Source organism: Marmota monax, unplaced genomic scaffold, assembly GCF_021218885.2.
Source record: "Marmota monax isolate L192 unplaced genomic scaffold, Marmota_monax_Labrador192_F-V1.1 WCK01_AAM20220418_F8-fsc00132, whole genome shotgun sequence".
NCBI classification, from domain to species: domain Eukaryota; kingdom Metazoa; phylum Chordata; class Mammalia; order Rodentia; family Sciuridae; genus Marmota; species Marmota monax.
Window position 1 is genome coordinate 3,939,967 of NW_026695199.1, and position 23,440 is coordinate 3,963,406.

General features: G+C 37.4%; 1 protein-coding gene across 1 annotated transcript in view; it reads right to left on the reverse strand.

Moving 5' to 3' along the window:
- Window positions 1-5,544: 5,544 nt before the first annotated feature.
- The window catches only part of Gnrhr (gonadotropin releasing hormone receptor), a 29,647-nt gene continuing 11,751 nt past the window's right edge, over window positions 5,545-23,440 (reverse strand). The window contains exons 2-3 of the mRNA XM_046428773.1: window positions 8,646-8,865; window positions 5,545-5,789 (exon numbers count right to left, since the gene is read on the reverse strand). Coding sequence (XP_046284729.1) covers window positions 5,545-5,789; window positions 8,646-8,865 — 465 coding nt within the window. The remainder of the gene's footprint in view (window positions 5,790-8,645; window positions 8,866-23,440) is intronic.

Genomic DNA, 23,440 nt, shown 5'->3' on the forward strand with positions numbered 1-23,440 from the left:
TTCAAGTATATACTTTTTAAGTTTGTATGTATATCTGATTTTTATTTGAACTCTTCTAGGCTAATGTGGCTAGACTATAGTCAGTATGAAAGAAGTATATTCAAGGTAAAGCTAGAGTGGAGATGTCATCTATCTCTCTGCATGCATACACACACACATACACACACACACACACACACACACACACACACCTGTATCTAAATGCCTTCACTTTCATGGCTAAAAATAGAAAAAAAATATACAGGCACAACCTGATACTGGTGATTTGAGTTGAAGTCAGGTAGATATGATAAACCAAAAGGAATGGACAATGGATATTTCTCTCCTTTTTCCAATCCTCTTAAATCTACATTGACTGTCTCATAACCTTTATCTTTATTTTAGAACACTCCTCTTCCTCCATCTCCTCACCTATCTGCACAATGCACAAAGGCACTCTTGGCATGACAAGCTGGTCTAGGCTAGCCCAGCTCTCAGCTATGATGATAGTGTTTTCAGTGAATCCACATCTCCCTTACTTTGGCAGTCTCTACTGGAACTGGCCATGGGAGGCTGGTAATGGAGGCCAACCTTGAAGTCAGGGAAGCACTGATCTATAGCCTCATCTTAATGGTGACTGCTGCCTTCATATTTGTGAAAACCGTATTATGTGACACCATAGACAGAGAACCATACAATTATCATTGCAATGGTTACATTTCATATCTTAATTGACTAACTATGGGCAAGCACTAGTCATTTCTGCTACAGAAAATGTTTGTGGTAGGTTTTCCAAGCAGAGAAAACTGGGATACACACACACAGACACACACACACACACACACTTGTAAACATAACATTTTTATTTGAACTCTTCTAGGCTAATGTGGCTAGACTATATTCAGTATGAAAGAAGCATATTCAAGGTAAACCTAGAGTGGAGAACAAGTTTGTATAGAATTCTGATATGTGGACATTTAAGACATAAAATATGAGAGAAAAAGTGATAGAGGATACAATCTGGTTGATAATGTGTTTAAGTTGTTGCAATATAAGTTAATGCTCAATATCAAGGTTTACATACATATATAATAGACTGCCCCTTTCTTTAATATAAAGACAATTAGAGTACTCCATGGTATATGGAGGTGAAGACAGACCTCAGCTATTTCAAAAGAAAGGTAAGAAGCTGCATAAATGGAGAACTTTTGATTACATATAGAATTTGGTCAACAATAGGCAAATTAAAAACTGATTTTACCACCAACCAGCAGAAATTCAAGAAAGCCTAAAGTCCTATATTTAGGTTAGCTCATTCCTGAACCTTATACAACACTAGGTCACTGCCAATGAGGTAGGAGGAAAACTAGGAGAGGATAGTTTCACAGAGGTAAGAAGAGTGTTTTAAGTAGGTTGTGAATTGGTGTAGGATTTCATTACTGTCCAGTGACACTCAAGTGTCCATGTTAGGCTTTCTCTACCATAGCACCACCACTCTTTACAGTGTTGAGAAATACATACCTCACCCTTCCCCTTTCAGGGGTATAAAAATGTACTAGACTGATGCAAAGGATGATTTACATATAGCACTATTTTAGGACAATGACCATTTCTGTGAATAATCAATGGAAGATGTACAAATATTTGAAAATGGAAGGTTATCACTGGTTAATGATCATAAAAATAGCGTAAGGCTTCTTAGTGAAGGCAATGTGATTTACTCACTTGAAGGGGGAGGTGTGGACTTTAGACATTGCTATGGATTCAAGAGTTTGTGCCCACATCCAATGCATATGTTGAACCCCCAAAATGGTTCCAGAAATTGCAATGCAATGGTTTTAGGAGATGGGTCCTTTGAAAGGTAATGAGGTTTAAATTAAGTTATTTTAGGATGTAGCATGAAGGCAGTTTCTGCAAGCCAGGAAAAGGGCCCTCCCCAGAACACAGCCATGCCGGCTGTCTGATTTTTTTATTTTTTAGTGTTTAAATATGTGAAAAGTAAATTTCTTGTGGCATTTTGTTATTGCATCCTGTGCAAAGAAAGACATCAATTTAGCTTTCTTGTAGTTCTCTGGTGCTTGGTAATCTCCTGACCCACATCTTTGTCATGTGATCTCTCTCAAGCCAGTACCTCTCCTCCCTCTAGTTTTCACCCAGAGATGGCCCAATCTTCCTCCACTGGAATTCTTTACAGACAGGATGGATGATCATTTGAATCTTAATAAACATTATAGTAAATCAAAAAGAAATAAACCTCTATTTGTTTAGGTGACCTTAAGAAGAATATGAGTAGTAAGATCAGTATCCAAGTTAATATGTGTTGAGGATCAAATGAGAACAGAAGAAGTAAAGTTGTGTGGACAACTCTTGAAAAAATTTTTATTTCTTTTTTATGAAAAGGAATAGAGAAATGGATGGTGGAAGATGAAGCTGAAGTTAAGTATATAGCTGAGGATATTTTTAAAGATTCAAGTAATAAAGCATTTTTATATGCCAGTGGGAACAATTTGTTAGCAAAGGAGGAGATTGATGGTGTTGGGAACATAGGGGATATTATGTCTTTAAAAAGGGAGAGAGACAGGCAGCCAGATGCATAAAATAAAAGTCATACAAACACCCACACATTTAGCATTTATTGTTTTTTTCTCATAATAAAATCAATATATATATTTGAGAATTTTTAATTACAGAAATTTAAAAGGAAGAAATAATTTTAAAGTCACTCACATAACTATATGTTTTGCATGTGCTTATCTATTGTTTCTATGCATGTATTTACATGCTATGGAACTTCTAAAATTAAACTAATCATTTTCAACCTGATTTTTAATGTAATCATAAAAATTATAAGCAAGATTATATCAAACTACATTCTTTTATTAATATGGAAATACTTTAGAGTAATTAGTAAAGCCTTAGACATTGATTCTGGAATTCTAAAAATATTTTAACTGTTATTTCTGATTTAGAACTACCATGTGAGTTCTGAGATGAAGTCATTAAGATAATTTTAAACTTATTTATGCTGATTTATATTCCCTGGGAGATAATTGTGATACTATCTCCCCACCACACTACAATATTTTTTTTTTGACTATTTTAATAGCTTAAAATTGAATTAATGTATTTATTGTTCAATTCAATGCTATTGGTTTATGTCACTTAGCTACTAAACTGAGTTGCTGTAAGAAATCCAAATTTTAACTAGTTTATAAGTTAAATAAAGAAATCAGTCTAGAATACCTGATTTATATTGGATTCACCTTATATTAGAGTCACTCTTCAGAATATTTCCTCTTTTACAAAGAAACTTCATCTTTTATTATGTTGGAAAATAGAATAAATTAAAGTAACATCAGATGTGAAATACTCCAGTGAGTTATAAACCTTTTGTTGAAAAGTCACATTTAATTTTTGGGCTATGAATTTTAGTTTATATTCATATTATAATTTATGGGCTACAATACTGATTTAGAATAATTATATCTGTAAAGTTTCTCACAACATATTGAACCTTAAGAGAGTTTCTCAGTTTAAAAAGAATGATTAAACATACTGGAACAATATAGTTTCCGTATAATCCATTATTGTGCATGTATCAAAACAAATACATTTAAATTAATTTTTATTATAATAAACTTCCTTGTAAATATACAGACAAGGCAAGCAGACATTCTCAACTTTTTTGTGCCTTTTATTGACAGTCTGATATAGCCTATAAACCCCTTATCAGGATAATAAGACATTTCTGTGTGGTCAAAAATTGATTCCTGTGGCATCCCAGGTGTTTCTTGCTGCCATTCTTTTTTAGCCAGTTCCAACTGGGGGCAGCCCCAAATAACGTTTTTAAATTGCGTAAAATAATATGAATAGGGAAACACAAAAACAATTTTGAGGAAATATAGTTCTGTTCATGGGCTATAGATTAAAGACCCCTGATTCCAGATTTTGATTAGCCCTTTATTAAAGGTATTTTTAAATGCCTTTTTTTATGAAAAGGAATAGAGAGTACCTAAATAAGTTTTTTTAATACATAAGAGAGTACCTAAATAAGTTTTTTTAATACATAAGAACTGAACTAAGATATATTCATTAAACACATATGCATTGAAGCCCTTAAATTGCAGCTTGTGCAGGTATTTTATTTTTCCTTTATATCCAGAAGAAAGATTTATTATCAATTTAGGAATGAGTCTAAATAGCCCTTGAGGAGATTTCTTTTATTGTAACTTGTCTACTTCTCTATAATATATAAGAGAATTGTAAAATCTTGATTTGAGTCTATATGCAAACTTTGAGCATTTTGGCACACTGTAGATTTTGAGCCATGCCCAAACTGTAGAGTTGAGTTATGGATTGGTTAATTAAAGTTATGAATTGAGTAACAAAGAAGATACAAATGAAAGAATACAAAGAAGGAGCTCAAAAGAGACATATTTGGAAAATAAGGTAGGATGTGAAAACAAGAATCCCACAATAAAACTATAAAACTGAAAGCATGAGAGGAGAAAAATAAGAAAAGTAAGGACTTACATTATTCAGCAGGTTGCTCTCGACAATTTTTCAAACACTGGAATATTTGGAAATTACTTCCTATTTCCATACTTTGTGTGGCATTACATAATTCATATGAATAATTGTATCTTATTCATTTAAAAATACAAAAGAATGGTTGAATTTATTTTAAGTCCTATATAATATTTTTCTCATTAAATGTACATTATACTTCCATTATTTTCACATCCTAGCATTTTTCATGGAAGGGGTAAACATACGTTTGAATTAAATAAAAGACATATTGTATGGACAAATTTTGGAAACTATATCAGTAGGTGTTAGTTTCACATTTACAAAGAGTTTTCTTTTCCTTTCTTCCTCAAATGCTGTTTGCAGTCTTTGGTCTGCACTGACTGAAACTGTACATTTTTCTCTCCAGTTTCTTTTATTTCTCAGACATCTTTTTGCTTATGCATTTACTTGATTTTTTAACTTTCTCAATGATTTATGGAGTATGAATTTAGTAAGATCAGGTGACAAACAAAAAATTTCTTACATTATTAAAACAGAGGCTATATTATACATATAACATAACCCATATATATCTTTTCTTACTTGTATTTAAATAGTTGTGATTGCCACTCAGTCACTTTTGGAGAAAAACTTAAAAAGCACGCTGAGATCAGGACTGTGTTGTGGTTTCTTAGTCTTAATTTTTGCCATCTTTTTGCCTTAGGTGTTGGTTATTTTAAATATCATATTTAGTAACATAATAATATTGCTCTTTGTTTTATTATACACAGAGAAAGTGAAAAGAAATGACAGAAAAGGCAGATGCTAATTTAGAAGTTCATGATTAGGAGAAAATTTTCAGTACATTTCCTGGTTATTTTTTTTTAATAAGTGAGACTTTGACAATGTGATTTCTAAAAAGAATAAGAATGATAACTGAAACTTAAATCCTGCTTTTTTTATATGTAATATGTTGCAGCTTTGTTCTTGTCTTTCCCAAGTGGATAAATTCATTACCTTGCTTTTCTTTATATTACTTCATGTGTAATCTGTCAATTACAGAGAGAAATATCCATATATAAGTGGATCAAAGCATGGGTTTAAAAAAGCAAAGAGAAAGAAGAAATGATTTACTGGGTCTGAGACCCTGTTTAACATTTCAGGATCAAACCAATACCAAATTCCTAGGACATAGTAGGGAGTCCAGCAGACAATAAATGAAGTGGCAAATGCAACAGTCATCTTCAAGGTCTTCAGCCGTGCTCTTGGTATATTGTTCTTGGATTGATTTAATTGTAGTTCTATTAGGGAAAAAGAGTAGGTGTTTAAAGATAATTTTTCTCATACAACCAAAACAGTCCAAAAGAGAAACTCACTAATTCAACCTAATAAATATTATAGGAGAAAATTTCTAGCATTTTAAATAAGGACAATTTATTTAAAAAGCATACTTTTATTGTTTTACACTGTATCACATAAAGAATAGAAAATATTGAAGAGGCATGTGTTCTTTAAGTTTACAACAGACTAATCTGTATTTAAAATTTGAGGTACCCAAACAATTGAAATATAAATTTAAGAAAACAGAGGCTAAGCTGAGTTGAATTCCGATTCACTGGGTGTCCCTGCCACTAAGGATAGTAAGAATGATGTATGGATGAAAGTGTGCTGCTCCAAATTATCTACTTCAGCCATGTTTCTTTCTATGATACCTGAAATAATTCCACTTTTAATGTAACTTTTAGAGTTCATAGGTTATTCTTGTGAAGAAAGTTATTGAAATCAATGGAATTGCTGACTTTAATCAGCTCCCTTTTAGAATTTAAAGACTTAGTTTTTAAAGTTATAAGCTGCAGTTCTAAATGTTCAAAATCTGTTCTTATATTTTGTAATCCAAAAGTTCTATTTAAAAATAAGAAATACTTTTCACATATTATATATTTTGAGGGAAACATACAATGCTATTTAGAAATTATTTACAGTTTCTTTTTCACTGATCACCTAAGAGTGGAAATATGGAGGAAAACATTTATATTTATGTTATAAAGTTAATTTTTGACTAGAAATGTTAAAATAAATACTTTATTGAATATAGACTGGTCATGATTTTTTTGAGCAGACAAAACTAATTACCATTTAATGCATCCCTTGCTATGGGCCTTCCTCTTTTCACACATTATTTCATTCAATCATTGATATCTGTAAATATTATGTATATTAATAAAGCAATCATGGAATGAACACATTTTTTTAAAAAAGCTTCTTGGCTTAGCACAATGGCTGAATGTGATAAAATATAGATACAGCATGCTGTACTTCTTCTTTAGAAATATTATCATACTTGATTATTGGTTTACTGTTTGTTCTCCGACTTTTGTGCTACACTATGGACTCTATGAAAACAGGATAGATTAGGCCACCTAGTATGGTTTCCAGCAGTATCAGACAGTGCATTTTAGTTAAGTAAATAAAAAAGTAAATGGCTAAAAGTGTTAGTAAATATGTAACTATTACTCCTGTCTTTTTCTTCTATCTCTGTACTACTCATATTTCTTCTGATTAACCCCTATTTTTGATTCATCTTCTTATTCCACATGTCCCATTCTTAAACAATCCTTACATAACTGAATCTCTCTTGGATAAGATTTGAGAAGCAAATTGGTTTTGCACTATTCTTTTTGTTTTTGAAATATTAAATAGCATTTTGGGATGGCAAGTGGAAACTTACACAGCATCACTATAATTATTTCCTTTTGATAATATCTACCCAAACTGATCATTCCTTAATAATTAAGATGATTTCCCTATTTATTTATACCAGATATGACTTATATACTGTGCCATTGGTAGCATGTCTTTGAGATGTCATGCCAAAATATCATGCTTATTTCATAAATTTTAGTTTTGGGAGTGCACCAGATTACTGAAGAAAAAAAAAGGAAAAAATGTGTAGCTACATCTATGATATTTTGGATGACATAATTACATATTTAACATTGTTTGACTTGTGAATACACACATATATGCATACATTCACATACACATACATGTCATAATTTCTGTTTGTGGATATTAAGGGAATTTGAATCAGTTTAACAAATGTTATGGTTTAGATGTGAGGTATCTCCCAAAAGCTTATGATTCTATATAAAGCAAGAAAATAGGTGAAATGTTTGGATTATGAAAGCCTTAACCTAATCAATGCATTAATCCCCTGATAGAGATTGACTAAGTTGTGATTATAGGCAGGTAGGGCGTAACTGGAGGAGGTAGTTTGATGGGGGTATGCCCTTGGAGTTTATATTTTGTCCTTTTGGGTATCTCTCTCTCTCTCTCTCTCTGCTTCCTGGTGTGAGCTGCTTCCTGGTGTGAGCTGCTTCCTGGTGTGAGCTGCTTCCTTCCACCACACTCTTCCACCATGATGTTCCTTTTTTTATTGATTTAAATTTTTTGTAATTTGTTCTTTTTAGATATACATGACAGTAGAATGTATTTTGACATATTATACATACATGGAGTGTAACTTCCCATTCTTGTGGTTGTACATGATGCAGAATTACACTGGTTGTGTATTCATACATGAACATAGGAAAGTTAAGTCCGATTCATTCTACTGTCTTTCCTGTTCCCATCCCCACTTCCATAATGTTCTGCCTCACCTCAAGCTCCAGGGAATGGAGCCTGCTGTCTATGGACTGAGACCTCTGAAACCATGAGCCCCCAAATAAACTTTTCCTTCTCTAAAATTGTTCTTGTCAGGTATTTTGTTCATAGTGGTGAAAAAACTGACTAAAACAACAAATTTATTGGCTAGCATTTAATAGGTTGTTTGCTGCATTCTAGATATTGGGTGTTGATATATTATTTCACAGCCCAGCAGTAACAATTTTCTAATGCTTATTCTAAGTTTTAGTGGAGTAATTATTTTTTCTTTAATTTCTCGATGTAAATTTAGAACATCAGAAAATATTGTCTCATGTAAATAAGGAACATAATAAAAGAATTACCTCATGGGGTGACTGTAAATAATAAATGAGCTAATATATATAAACTTTATAGAACAGTATCTGGCACATAGGGTAAGGGTCATTATGCTTTAGTTTTGTTATTTAAAAATTGTTTGCACATAATTAGCACTCAATCCAAATAATACATACTGTGGGGATCATGATGAAGGACCCGTGTCAGGGTGACGATGATTTTTGCATTGCAGATCAACATGATGAGAAGAGGGATAATGAAGAGGCAGCTGAAAGTGAAGAAGTTATAAAAGGCTTGATGCCACCATTGTGGAAAACTGCAGTGTGTTACACATTGAGAGAAAATTTCTGTTTGTGCAGAACCATCTCTTAGGTGGATCATCCTGAATATATATAACTGTATGAGAAAATAAGGAAAAAAAACTTATGTTATTTTTTTAAACACTATTTGGAAACTTTTTTCTTGCATCCTGCTATCCTTCTAATATATGTTACCTAAAGCAATTTCTAAGCTCCTTGGTATTTTTTTGAGCATTTCTGTGTTAACTTATAATTGGATATATACTTCAAATATATTTAAGTAAGTATGAATGGAATGATAGTATTTTGGGTTTTTTTTTGGAAATTATTCAATGTTGCAGAATAATCATCACCCAAGATTCTAAACCTTGTCCGTTCTTTCATTTTCAAGTACAATTATGTTGAATTAACTTTTTGCAAGTGATTTTGCTTATAGTGTATCCGCATTGCCGAAAACAGGGTCTGACTCTTTAAATACATGTTTAAAATTTATTTTAGAGGTGTGTGTGGGGGACCCAACATGGCGGCGGGCGGGGAGGCAACGCTTTCAGTACCTCCTCAATAATGGGGTCAGAGAGTCACATTAATATGCTCAGATTCTACCTGCTAAGAAACTTCTAGCAAAATTTCGCTGAACTGAGACCTGCTGGGAATTAGTAGGATTATTGGAGATGACAGTTTGCCCCAGACGAGTGAATCTCCGCCACACGGCGTGGAGGTCCAGACCCGCCACCCGCCGCTGCTGCGCAGCGACCAGCCTCCGAGGTGGCTCAGCAGGCGTGCAGCAGGGACCCTATGAAGAGGTCTCTAACCAAACCTTCATGAAATAGCGAACCCAGAACTGAAATCAACCGAGACCGGGTCAGACCAGAGACAGGCCAGTCCCACCCCTCCTTTCGGACACTCCAGCAAGGAGCCTGGGGCCCGCCATAGCAGAGAGGTGACGTCACCAGAGTTTGGCCCATGGAATTCCTTCCCAGCGGAATCCGCTTTAGCAGGTGTGTGACTCCCACCCCCACTAGATACATACAGCCGGGAAACCTCAAAAATCTCTCCGTGGGCATGACTGTAGGGACCGAGGGACTCCCGACCCCCAAATCCCACTGCCGCCAGCAGTGTGGGCGTGACTGTAGGGGCCGAGGGAAGCAGAGGGGATTCTTGATTCCCAACTCTGCTTACCACCAGTGGCGACACCCAAGGTCTTAGCCGCCAGTTTCTGAGGGTGTGCCCACCAAAAATTAAACTGTCAGTTCCCAGATCACCGCTCCACAGCACTGGGGCTTAGATGAATGACAGAGAGAGTGCTCAGTCATTCGGGAAATAGGGCACGCAGTGGGGCTGCAAGTGTAACCAGATCCTTGGGGAACACCTCTGGTGAGCGGGGCCTGGCTGGTTGGCAGGAGGAAGGGGGGAGGGGCCAGAGAAGTGAAACGGCTCTGGACTAACAGGATTGAGAGACTCCCGGGAGCCGCCCTACAGGAATTGCTGTCAGCACATAGAGGGCAGAAGCTCGGCTTGGAGGGCACAGCTCCGCCTACTAAAAGAGAAGAAAATGGATCTCTAAGACTTCATTTTTTAAAAAATTTCTATTTTATTAGTTTTTTTCTCCCCTGTTCCTCCTTTCTTTCTTTCCCTTGTCAAGTTTTATTGTTCTTTCCATTCTCTTCTATTCTATCTATCTCTCCCTCTTTCTTTTTAAGAGCACCTTCTTTCCCCTTCCCCCCAACATTCATCCCAAGCATTATGTCTTCCATTATGTGTAATTGTCTAAATGCAAATAGGTAAATGTTTCGAGTCTGTCTATAGGGCTCCTAAATACCTAGCTTTTACCAAACACCCTGATCCAATCACCTGTTAATATCCCCCTTCAGTAGAGCAATCTTCCAAAGTAGCCAAGACATACTAACCCTCATACCATCATAGCACCTAACCTAAACATAAAGTCCTAAGACCAAACAACAAATTACTATATGCATACAGAATCCAGAAGCCTTTTATGAATTGAATAAATCAGCTTTAAAATACAATAAAGCCCAACATTTCTAGGCATAGTCTCCCACCACAAAGGAGAGACCACCGAGATATACAAAACCAAAACAAATTTATAGGAGAAAACAGAAACACAGCAGTTAAACAGAGTTGGAAAGTAACGTGAACAACATGAAAAAACAAGGGATAAAAGGATTACAAACAATGCAGGACAACATAAATCTACAGGAGAACCTAGAGGCATCAGAAAAATGGACAGAGAAAGAACTCAAGGCATACCTGACTCAGATGGAATGGAATCTTAGAGAAGTCATTAGACAGCAAGTTGAAACAATGAAAGAATACTTTGATAACGAATTGCATAAGCAAATTCAAATTGCAAAGAATGAACTCTACCAGGAGATAGAGATTTAAAAAAAAAAACCAACCAGTAATCCTAGAAATGCAGGAAACCATAAACCAAATTAAAAACTCAAACGAGAATATTACAAATAGACTAGATCAAATAGAAGTCAGAACATCAGATAATGAAGACAAAGTTTATCAACTCGAAAAGAATATAGTCAATGCAGAAAGGATGTTAAAAAATCACGAGCAATGCAACCAAGAGATATGGGATGTCATAAAAAAACCAAACTTGAGAGTCATTGGGATAGAAGAAGGTATAGAGGTTCAAACCAAAGGAATGAACAATCTGTTGAATGAAATAATCATAGAAAACTTCCCAGGTATGAAAGATGGAATGGATTGCCAAATCCTGGAAGCCTACAGGACCCCAAATATACAAAACCGTAATAGACCAACTCCAAGACACATAATTATGAAGATATCCAACATACAGAACAAGGAGAGCATATTAAAAGCTATGAGAGAAAGGAGGCAGATTACATTCAGGGGTAAACCAATTAGGTTAACGGCTGATTTTTTATCACAGACATTGAAAGCGAGAAGATCCTGGAACAACGTATTTCAAACGCTGAAAAATAATGGATTCCAACCAAGAATACTGTATCCAGCAAAATTAAGCTTCAGATTTGACAATGAAATTAAAATATTTCATGATAAACAAAAGTTAAAAGAATTTGCAGCCAGAAAACCTGCACTGTAAGGCATTTTGAGCAAAACACTACAAGAAGAGGAATTGAAAAACAGCACCCAAAACTAACAGTGGGAGGTATCTCAGTAAAGGGGGAGAAAAATAACCAAAAAGGAAAAACTAGCCAAATTAAAATAAATAAATAAATAAGCATGACTGGAGGTACAAATCGCATATCAATAGTAACCCTAAATGTTAATGGCTTAAATTCACCAATCAAGAGACATAGGCTAGTAACCTGGATTAAAAAAAAAAACAGATCCAACAATATGCTGCTTCAGGAGACTCATATGATAGGAAAAGACATACACAGGCTGAAGGTGAAAGGTTACGAAAAATCATAACACTCACATGGTCCTCGGAAGCAAGCAGGAGTGGCCATACTCATACCAAATAAAATCAACTTCAAACCTAAGTTAATCAAAAGGGATAAAGAAGGACACTATATACTGTTAAAAGGAACCATTCACCAACAAGACATAACAATTATCAATATGTATGCACCAAACAATGGTGCTGCAACATTCATAAAACAAACTCTCCTCAAGTTCAAGAGTCAAATAGACCACAACACAATAATTATGGGTGAGTTCAACACACTGCTCTCTCCCTTGGACAGATCCTCCAGACAAAAGCTGAATAAAGAAACTATAGAACCCAACAACACAATCAATAACCTAGACTTAACCAACATATATAGAATATATCAACCATCATCAAGTGGATACACGTTCTTCTCAGCAGCACATGGATCCTTCTCAAAGATAGACCATATATTATGCCATAGGGCAACTCTTAGTAAATATAAAGGTGTGGAGATAATACCATGCATCTTATCTGATCATAATGGAATGAAACTGGAAATCAATGATAAAAGAAGGAAGGAAAAATCCTGCATCACCTGGAAAGTGAACAATATGTTACTGAATGATCAATGGGTTACAGAAGACATAAAGGAGGAAATAAAAAATATTCTAGAGATAAATGACAATACAGACATAACATATCGGAATCTATGGGACACAATGAAAGCAGTTTTAAGAGGGAAATTCATCGCCTGGAGTTCATTCCTCAAAAAAAGAAAAAAACCAACAAATAAATGAGCTCATACTTCATCTCAAAACCCTAGAAAAGGAAGAGCAAAACAACAGCAAATGTAGTAGAAGACAAGAAATAATTAAAATCGGAGCGGAAATCAACGAAATTGAAACAAAAAAAAAATTGAAAAAAATTGATAAAACTAAAAGCTGGTTCTTCGAAAAAATAAATAAGATCGACAGACCCTTAGCCATGCTAATGAAGAGAAGAAGAGAGAGAACTCAAATTACTAACATATGGGATGAAAAAGGCAATATCACAACGGACACTACAGAAATACAGAAGATAATTAGAAATTATTTTGAAACCCTATATTCCAATAAAATAGAAGATAGTGAAGATATCGATAAATTTCTTAAGTCATATGATCTGCCCAGATTGAGTCAGGAAGACACACACAATTTAAACAGACCAATAACAAAAGAGGAAATAGAAGAAAGCATCAAAAGACTACCAACCAAGAAAAGCCCTGGACCCGATGGGTATACAGCGGAGTTTTACAAAACATTCAAAGAAGAATTAATACCAATACTTTTCAAGTAATTTCAAGAAATAGAAAAAGAAGGAGCTCTTCCAAATTCATTCTATGAGGCCAACATTACCCTGAATCTGAAACCGGACAAAGACACTTCAAAGAAAAAAACTATAGACCATTATCTCTAATGAACTTAGATGCAAAAATCCTCAATAAAATCCTGTCAAATTGAATACAAAAGCATATCAAAAATTGTGCACCATGATCAAGTATGATTCATCCCTGGGATGCAAGGCTGGTTCAATATACGGAAATCAATAAATGTTCTTCACCACATCAATAGACTTAATGATAAGAACCACATGATCATCTGGATAGATGCAGAAAAAGCATTAGACAAAGTACAGCATCCCTTTATGTTCAAAACACTAGAAAAACTAGGGATAACAGGAACTTACCTCAACATTGTAAAAGCTATATATGCTAAGCCTCAGGCTAGCATCATTCTAAATGGAGAAAAACTGAAGGCATTCCCTCTAAAATCTGGAACAAGACAGGGATGCCCTCTCTCACCACTTCTATTCAATTTAGTTCTTGAAATACTAGCCAGAGCAATTAGACAGACAAAAGAAATTAAGGGCATAAAAATAGGAAAAGAAGAACTTAAATTATCACTATTTGTGAATGATATGATACTATATCTAACAGACCCCACAGGGTCTACAAAGAAGCTACTAGAGCTAATAAATGAATTCAGCAAAGTGGCAGGATATAAAATCAACACGCATAAATCAAAAGCATTCCTGTATATCAGCAACAAAGCTTCTAACATGGAAATGAGGAAAACCACTCCATTCACAATATCATCAAAAAAAAAAAAAAATACTTGGGAATCAACCTAACAAAAGAGGTGAAAGATTTATACAATGAAAACTACAGAACCCTAAAGAGAGAAATAGAAGAAGATCTTAGAAGATGGAAAAATATACCCTGTTCATGGATAGGCAGAACTAACATCACCAAAATGGCGATATTACCCAAAGTTCTCTATAGGTTTAATGCAATGCCAATTAAAATCCCAACGGCATTTCTTGTAGAAATAGATAAAGCAATCATGAAATTCATATGGAAAAACAAAAGACCCAGAATAGCAAAAGCAATTCTAAGCAGGAAGTGTGAATCTTGCGGTATAGCGATACCAGATTTCAAACTATACTACAGAGCAATAGTAACAAAAACAGCATGGTACTGGTACCAAAACAGGCGGGTGGACCAATGGTACAGAATAGAGGACACAGAGACCAATCCACAAAATTACAACTTTCTTATATTTGATAAAGGGGCTAAAAGCATGCAATGGAGGAAGGATAGCATCTTCAACAAATGGTGCTGGGAAAACTGGAAATCCATATGCAACAAAATGAAACTGAATCCCTTTCTCTCGCCATGCACAAAAGTTAACTCAAAATGGATCAAAGAGCTTGATATCAAATCAGAGACTCTGCGTCTGATAGAAGAAAAAGTTGGCTACGATCTACATATTGTGGGGTCTGGCTCCAAATTCCTTAATAGGACACCCATAGCACAAGAGTTAATAACAAGAATAAACAAATGGGACTTACTTAAACTAAAAAGTTTTTTCTCAGCAAAAGAAACAATAAGAGAGGTAAATAGGGAGCCTGCATCCTGGGAACAAATTTTTACTCCTCACACTTCAGATAGAGCCCTAATATCCAGAGTATACAAAGAACTCCAAAAATTAGACAATAAGAGAACAAACAACCCAATCAACAAATGGGCCAAGGACCTGAACAGACACTTGTCAGAGGAGGACATACAGTCAATCAACAAGTACATGAAAAAATGCTCAACATCTCTAGCTGTCAGAGAAATGCAAATCAAAACCACCCTAAGATACCATCTCACTCCAGTAAGATTGGCAGCCATTATGAAGTCAAACAACAACAAGTGCTGGCGAGGATGTGGGGAAAAGGGTACACTTGTACATTGCTGGTGGGACTGCAAATTGGTGTGGCCAATTTGGAAAGCAGTATGAAGATTCCTGGGAAAGCTGGGAATGGAACCACCATTTGACCCAGCTATTGCCCTTCTCGGACTATTCCCTGAAGACCTTAAAAGAGCGTACTATAGGGATACTGCCACATCAATGTTCATAGCAGCACAATTCACAATAGCTAGACTGTGGAACCAACCTAGATGCCCTTCAATAGATGAATGGATTAAAAAAATATGGCATTTATACACAGTGGAGTATTACGCAGCATTAAAAATGACAAAATCATGGAATTTGCAGGGAAATGGATGGCATTAGAGCAGATTATGCTAAGTGAAGCTAGCCAATCCCTACAAAACAAATGCCAAATGTCTTTTTTGATATAAGGAGAGCAACTAAGAACAGAGCAGGGAGGAAGAGCATGAGGAAAAGATTAACATTAAACAGAGACAAATAGTGGCAGGGAAAGGGAGAGAGAAGGGAAATTGCATGGAAATGGAAGGAGACCCTCATTATTACACAAAATTACATATAAAAGGTTGTGAGTGGAAAGGGGAAAAAAACAAGGGAGAGAACTGAATTACAGCAGATGGGGTAGAGTGAGAAGATGGGAGGGGCGGGGAGGGGAGGGGGGATAGTAGGGGATAGGAAAGTTAGCAGAATACAATAGTCACTAATATGGCATTATGTAAAAATGTGGATGTGTAACCAATGTGATTCTGCAATCTGAATTTTGGGGTAAAAATGGGAGTTCATAACCCACTTGAATCAAATGTATGAAAGATTATATGTCAAGAGCTTTTTAATGTTTTGAACAACCATAAAAAAAAAATAAAATTTATTTTAGAAACGGACAGCCCCATTGAACTGACATTTTAAAAATAAATAGTCAAAAGACACAAAAGCGATACACCAAGCACTAAGCGGCCGAGTTCCGGCTCCCGGAACTTCCCTGGCTCAGGGCTAGGAGCCCGTGGAAACTGCTTCTCGGTCCGGGTCCTGCTGAGGGCCGGTCAGGACTCACCCGTTGCTTTGGTTGCCCGGCAAGGGGAACGAAATGCTGCCATTCGCATAGGATACCAACATGGCAGAGATCTGATGTCATCAGAAAGCGGCAGAGGAGAGAACTTCATCAATACCAGCGGCGACAGAAACAGTTGGTCTCCTGGTAGGGGGGGTGAGGCACAGACACCCGAGTCTCCTCAATTTGTCGTCGAGCCAGAGGGGAGGAGCCGGGCCGCCGCCAGTGCCCAGAGCAGGCCCAGCGGCTCGCCAGCGTGGTGACCGCGTGACCCCAATTGGAGAGGGGGCGGAGCGGAGCCACCACCCCCACCCGCAAGGTGGGCAGACCCGCGACCCAGTGGTACATGGGCGTGGTAGGAGGGGCAGGGCAGAGCCGCCGTTCGCGCTTGCAATGTAAACAGACCTGTGACAGCCTGGCGGGTCAGGCCCAGTGGCCTGCCAGTGTGGTACACACGTCACCCCAACTGGAGTAGGGGCAGAGCAGATCCTTCTCCCACGCCCGGATCAGGCCCTGCCGGTGTGGTGGCCACGTGACCCCAATTGGAGTGGGGGCGGAGCGGAACCGCCACCCGTGCCCGCAGGGTGAGCAGAACTGTGACCAACCTGCAGATCAGGCCCAGGGGTCCGCAGGCGTGGTAGGAGGGGCAGGGCAGATCCGCCGCCCGCGCCTCCAAGGTAGGCAGACCTGCAACAGACTGGCAGATCAGGCCCAGGAGCCTGACGGCGTGGTACACACACCACCCTAATTGGAGTAGGGGCAGAGCAGAGTCGCCGCCCATGCCAGGAACAGGCCCAGCGTCCTGCAGGCACGGTAGTCACGACACCCCAATTGGAGTAGGGGCAGAGCAGAGCCTCCACCCGTAACCGAAAGGTGGGCAGATCTGCGACCGACCAGCAGAACAGGCCCAGTGGCCTGCCGGTACGACAGACACGTCACCCCATTTGGAGTAGGGGTAGAGTAGAGCCGCCGCCCGCGCCTGTAGGGTAGGCAAACCTGCAACCGACCGGCGGATCAGGCCCGGTGGCCTGCCGGCGTGGTACACTCGTCACCCCAATTGGAGTAGGGGCAGAACAGAGCCACCGCCAGCGCCCAGAACAGGCCCAGTGACCTGCCGGCGTGGTAGCCACGACACCCCAATTGGAATAAGGAGAGAGCAGAGCCGCCGCCCGCGCTTGCAGGAAAGATACGCAAGCAGTATGAAAAGACAAGGAAAGAAAGGACCACAAGCAATGCAGGTCAACGCAACTTTAGAAGAGGTAACAGCTGCAGCAGATGGAATGTCAGATAAAGAATTCAGGATATACATGCTTCAGACGATCTGGAGAATCAAGGAAGACATTAAACAGCAAAATCAGACAATGAAAGATCACTTCGACAATGAATTACACAAACAAATCCAGGAAGCAAAGGATCAACTATACAGGGAGATAGAGGTTATAAAAAACAAACAAACAGAAATCCTAGAAATGCAGGAAGCAATAAACCAACTTAAAAACTCAATGGAGAATACTACCAGCAGAGTAGAACACTTAGAAGATAGAACATCAGACAATGAAGACAAAGTATTTCAACTGGAAAAGAACATAGACAGCTCAGCAAGACTGTTAAGAAACCATGAGCAGAACATCCAAGAAATATGGGATAACATTAAGAGACCAAACTTAAGAGTCACTGGGATACAGGAAGGTACAGAGCTCCAAACCAAAGGAATGAGCTGTCTATTCAATGAAATAATAGGCGAAAACTTCCCAGACTTGAAGAATGAGACAGAATCCCAAATCCTAGAAGCCTACAGGACGCCGAATGTGCAAAATCATAAGAGATCCACACCTAGACACATTATAATGAAGATGCCCAACATACAGAATAAGGAGAGAATTTTAAAAGCTACAAGAGAAAGGAAGCAGATTACATTTAGGGGTAAGCCAATCAGGATAACAGCTGATCTTTCAACACAGACTCTGAAAGCTAGAAGATCCTGGAATAACATATTTCAAACACTGAAAGAAAATGGGTTCCAACCAAGAATTGTGTATCCAGCGAAATTAAGCTTCAGGATGGAAGATGAAATTAAAACCTTCCACGATATACAAAAGTTAAAAGAATTTGCAGCTAGAAAACCATCTCTTCAAAACATCCTCGCCAAAACATTACAGGAAGAGGAAATGGAAAATAACAATGAAAACCAACAGTGGGAGGTAGGACAGTAAAGGGGGGGAAAATAATCAAAGACGAAAACAAACCATGTTTAGTAACAGAAATAAACAAATATGGCTGGAAGAGCAACCCATATCTCAATAATAACCCTAAATGTTAATGGCTTAAACTCACCAATTAAGAGACACAGGCTAGTAGAATGGATCACAAAACAAGACCCAACAATATGCTGCCTACAGGAGACGCATTTGATAGGAAAAGACATACATAGGCTGAAGGTGAAAGGTTGGGAAAAATCATATCACTCATATGGACTTCGGAAACAAGCAGGAGTGTCCATACTCATATCAAATAAAATAGATTTCAAGCCAAAGTTAATCAAAAGGGATAAAGAGGGACACTACATACTGCTTAAGGGAACCATACACCAACAAGACATAACAATCATAAATATTTATGCCCCAAACAATGGTGCAGCTATGTTCGTCAAACAAACTCTTCTCAAGTTCAAGAGTCTAATAGACCACCATACCATAATCATGGGAGACTTCAACACACCTCTCTCGCCACTGGACTGATCTTCCAAACAAAAGTTGAATAAGGAAACTATAGAACTCAATAACACAATTAATAACCTAGACCTAATTGACATATATAGAGTATACCACCCAACATCAAGCAGTTACACTTTTTTCTCAGCAGCACATGGATCCTTCTCAAAAATAGATCATATATTATGTCACAGGGCAACTCTTAGACAATATAAAGGAGTAGAGATAATATCATGCATCTTATCTGATCATAATGGAATGAAACTGAAAATCAACGATAAAAGAAGGAAGGAAAAAGCATACATTACTTGGAGAATGAACAATAGGTTACTGAATGATCAATGGGTTATAGAAGACATCAAGGAGGAAATTAAAAAATTCTTAGAGATAAATGAAAACACAGACACAACATATCGGAATCTATGGGACACATTGAAAGCAGTTCTAAGAGGAAAATTCATTGCTTGGAGTTCATTCCTTAAAAAAAGAAAAGAGCAACAAATAAATGATCTCATACTTCATCTCAAAATCCTTGAAAAAGAAGAGCAAAACAACAGCAAAAGAAGTAGAAGGCAAGAAATAATGAAAATCAGAGCTGAAATTAATGAAATCGAAACAAAAGAAACAATTGACAAAATTGACAAAACTAAAAGTTGGTTCTTTGAAAAAATAAAATCGACAGACCCTTAGCGATGCTAGCGAAGAGAAGAAGAGAGAGAACTCAAATTACTAGCATACGGGATAAAAAAGGCAATATCACAACAGACACTTCAGAAATACAGAAGATAATCAAAAACTATTTTGAATCCTTATACTCCAATAAATTAGAAGATAGTGAAGGCATAGATAAATTTCTTAAGTCATATGATCTGCCCAGATTGAGTCAGGAGGATATAGAAAACCTAAACAGACCAATATCAATTGAGGAAATAGAAGAAACCATAAAAAGACTACCAACTAAGAAAAGCCCAGGACCGGATGGGTATACAGCAGAATTTTACAAAACCTTTAAAGAAGAACTAATACCAATACTTTTCAAGCTACTTCAGGAAATAGAAAAAGAGGGAGAACTTCCAAATTCATTCTCTGAGGCCAACATCACCCTGATACCTAAACCAGACAAAGACACTTCAAAGAAAGAAAACTACAGACCAATATCTCTAATGAACCTAGATGCAAAAATCCTCAACAAAATTCTGGCAAATCGGATACAAAAACATATCAAAAAAATTGTACACCATGATCAAGTAGGATTCATCCCTGGGATGCAAGGCTGGTTCAATATACGGAAATCAATAAATGTTATTCACCACATTAATAGACTTAAAAATAAGAACCATATGATCATCTCGATAGATGCGGAAAAAGCATTCGACAAAGTACAGCATCCCTTTATGTTCAAAACTCTAGAAAAACTAGGGATAACAGGAACATACCTCAATATTGTAAAAGCAATCTATGCTAAGCCTCAGGCTAGCATCATTCTGAATGGAGAAAAACTGAAGGCATTCCCTCTAAAATCTGGAACAAGACAGGGATGCCCTCTCTCTCCACTTCTCTTCAACATAGTTCTCGAAACACTGGCCAGAGCAATTAGACAGACGAAAGAAATTAAAGGCATCAAAATAGGAAAAGAAGAACTTAAATTATCACTATTTGCAGATGATATGATTCTATACCTAGCAGACCCAAAAGGCTCTACAAAGAAACTATTAGAGCTAATAAATGAATTCAGCAAAGTGGCAGGATATAAAATCAACACGCATAAATCAAAGGCATTCCTGTATATCAGCGACAAATCCTCTGAAATGGAAATGAGGACAACTACTCCATTCAAAATATCTTCAAAAAAAAAAAATACTTGGGAATCAACCTAACAAAAGAGGTGAAAGACTTATACAATGAAAACTACAGAACCCTAAAGAGAGAAATAGAAGAAGATCTTAGAAGATGGAAAAATATACCCTGTTCATGGATAGGCAGAACTAACATCATCAAAATGGCGATATTACCAAAAGTTCTCTATAGGTTTAATGCAATGCCAATCAAAATCCCAACGGCATTTCTTGTAGAAATAGAGAAAGCAATCATGAAATTCATATGGAAAAATAAAAGACCCAGAATAGCAAAAACAATGCTAAGCAGGAAGTGTGAATCAGGCGGTATAGCGATACCAGACTTCAAACTATACTACAGAGCAATAGTAACAAAAACAGCATGGTACTGGTACCAAAACAGGCGGGTGGACCAATGGTACAGAATAGAGGACATAGAAACCAATCCACAAAACTACAACTATCTTATATTTGATAAAGGGGCTAAAAGCATGCAATGGAGGAAGGATAGCATCTTCAACAATTGGTGCTGGGAAAACTGGAAATCCATATGCAACAAAATGAAACTGAATCCCTTTCTCTCGCCATGCACAAAAGTGAATTCAAAATGGATCAAGGAGCTTGATATCAAATCAGAGACACGCCGTCTGATAGAAGAAAAAGTTGGCTACGATCTACATTCGGTGGGGTCGGGCTCCAAATTCCTCAATAGGACACCCATAGCACAAAAGTTAATAACTAGAATCAACAAATGGGACTTACTCAGACTAAAAAGTTTTTTCTCAGCAAAAGAAACAATAAGAGAGATAAATAGGGAGCCTACACCCTGGGAACAAATCTTTACTCCTCACACTTCAGATAGAGCCCTAATATCCAGAGTATACAAAGAACTCCAAAAATTAGACAATAAGAGAACAAACAACCCAATCAACAAATGGGCCAAGGACCTGAACAGACACTTGTCAGAGGAGGACATACAGTCAATCAACAAGTACATGAAAAAATGCTCAACATCTCTAGCTGTCAGAGAAATGCAAATCAAAACCACCCTAAGATACCATCTCACTCCAGTAAGATTGGCAGCCATTAGGAAGTCAAACAACAACAAGTGCTGGCGAGGATGTGGGGAAAAGGGTACACTTGTACATTGCTGGTGGGACTGCAGATTGGTGCAGCCAATTTGGAAAGCAGTATGGAGATTTCTTGGAAAGCTGGGAATGGAGCCACCATTTGACCCAGCTATTCCCCTTCTTGGTCTATTCCCTAAAGACCTAAAAAGAGCATGCTACAGGGACACTGCTACATCGATGTTCATAGCAGCACAGTTCACAATAGCAAGATCATGGAACCAACCTAGATGCCCTTCAATAGACGAATGGATAAAAAAAATGTGGCATTTATACACAATGGAGTATTTCTCTGCATCAAAAAATGACAAAATCATAGAATACAGGGAAATGGATGGCATTAGAGCAGATTATGCTAAGTGAAGCTAGCCAATCCCTAAAAAACAAATGCCAAATGTCTTCTTTGATATAAGGAGAGTAACTAAGATCAGAGTAGGGACGAAGAGCAGGAGAAGAAGATTAACATTTAACAGGGATGAGAGGTGGGAGGGAAAGGGAGAGAGAAGGGAAATTGCATGGTAATGGAAGGAGACCCTCAGGGTTATACAGTGGAGGGGGTAGAGAGAGAGGAGGGGAGGGGAGGGGAGAGGTGGGGAGGGGGGAGGGTGGAGGATGGGAAAGGCAGCGGAGCACAACAGACACTAGTATGGCAATATGTAAATCAATGGATGTGTAACTGATGTGATTCTGCAATCTGTGTATGGGGTGAAGGTGGGAGTTCATAACCCACTTGAATCAAAGTGTGGAATATGATATGTCAAGTAATTTGTAATGTTTTGAACAACCCACAATAAAAAGACACAAAAGCTTTACCAAAAAGGTTAAGTCCTCAGACATAACTAATCTGTGTATCCTTAGTCATAGAATTAATGCCAATTATAGTTACACCAAAATGCCATTTTTACTATTGAGATTGGCAAAAATTAAAAAAGTTCAGCAATACCTTCTATTGGCAAGGCTGTGGGCAAATCAGTACCCTTGTACAATGCTACTTGGAATGCAGATTGGCACAACCATTATGGAGGGAAATGTGCTAATGACTATTATAATTACATATGCATTGTTATGGTTAATATTGCTTGTCAGCTTGTCTGAATTGAGAGCTGCCTAGATAAAGCATACTTTGGGGGTGTGTCTTTGAGGTGTTTCCAGAGATGATTGGCATGTAGGTAGGCCGAATAAGGGAGAAAGACCCACCCTGAATGTGTATGACACTATCTAATAGGCTGGGGGTCTAGACAGAACAAAAAATGTCCCATGCCCATGGCCCACTCTTTTTGAGCAAGTGCTTGTTTTGGTTCTGTCA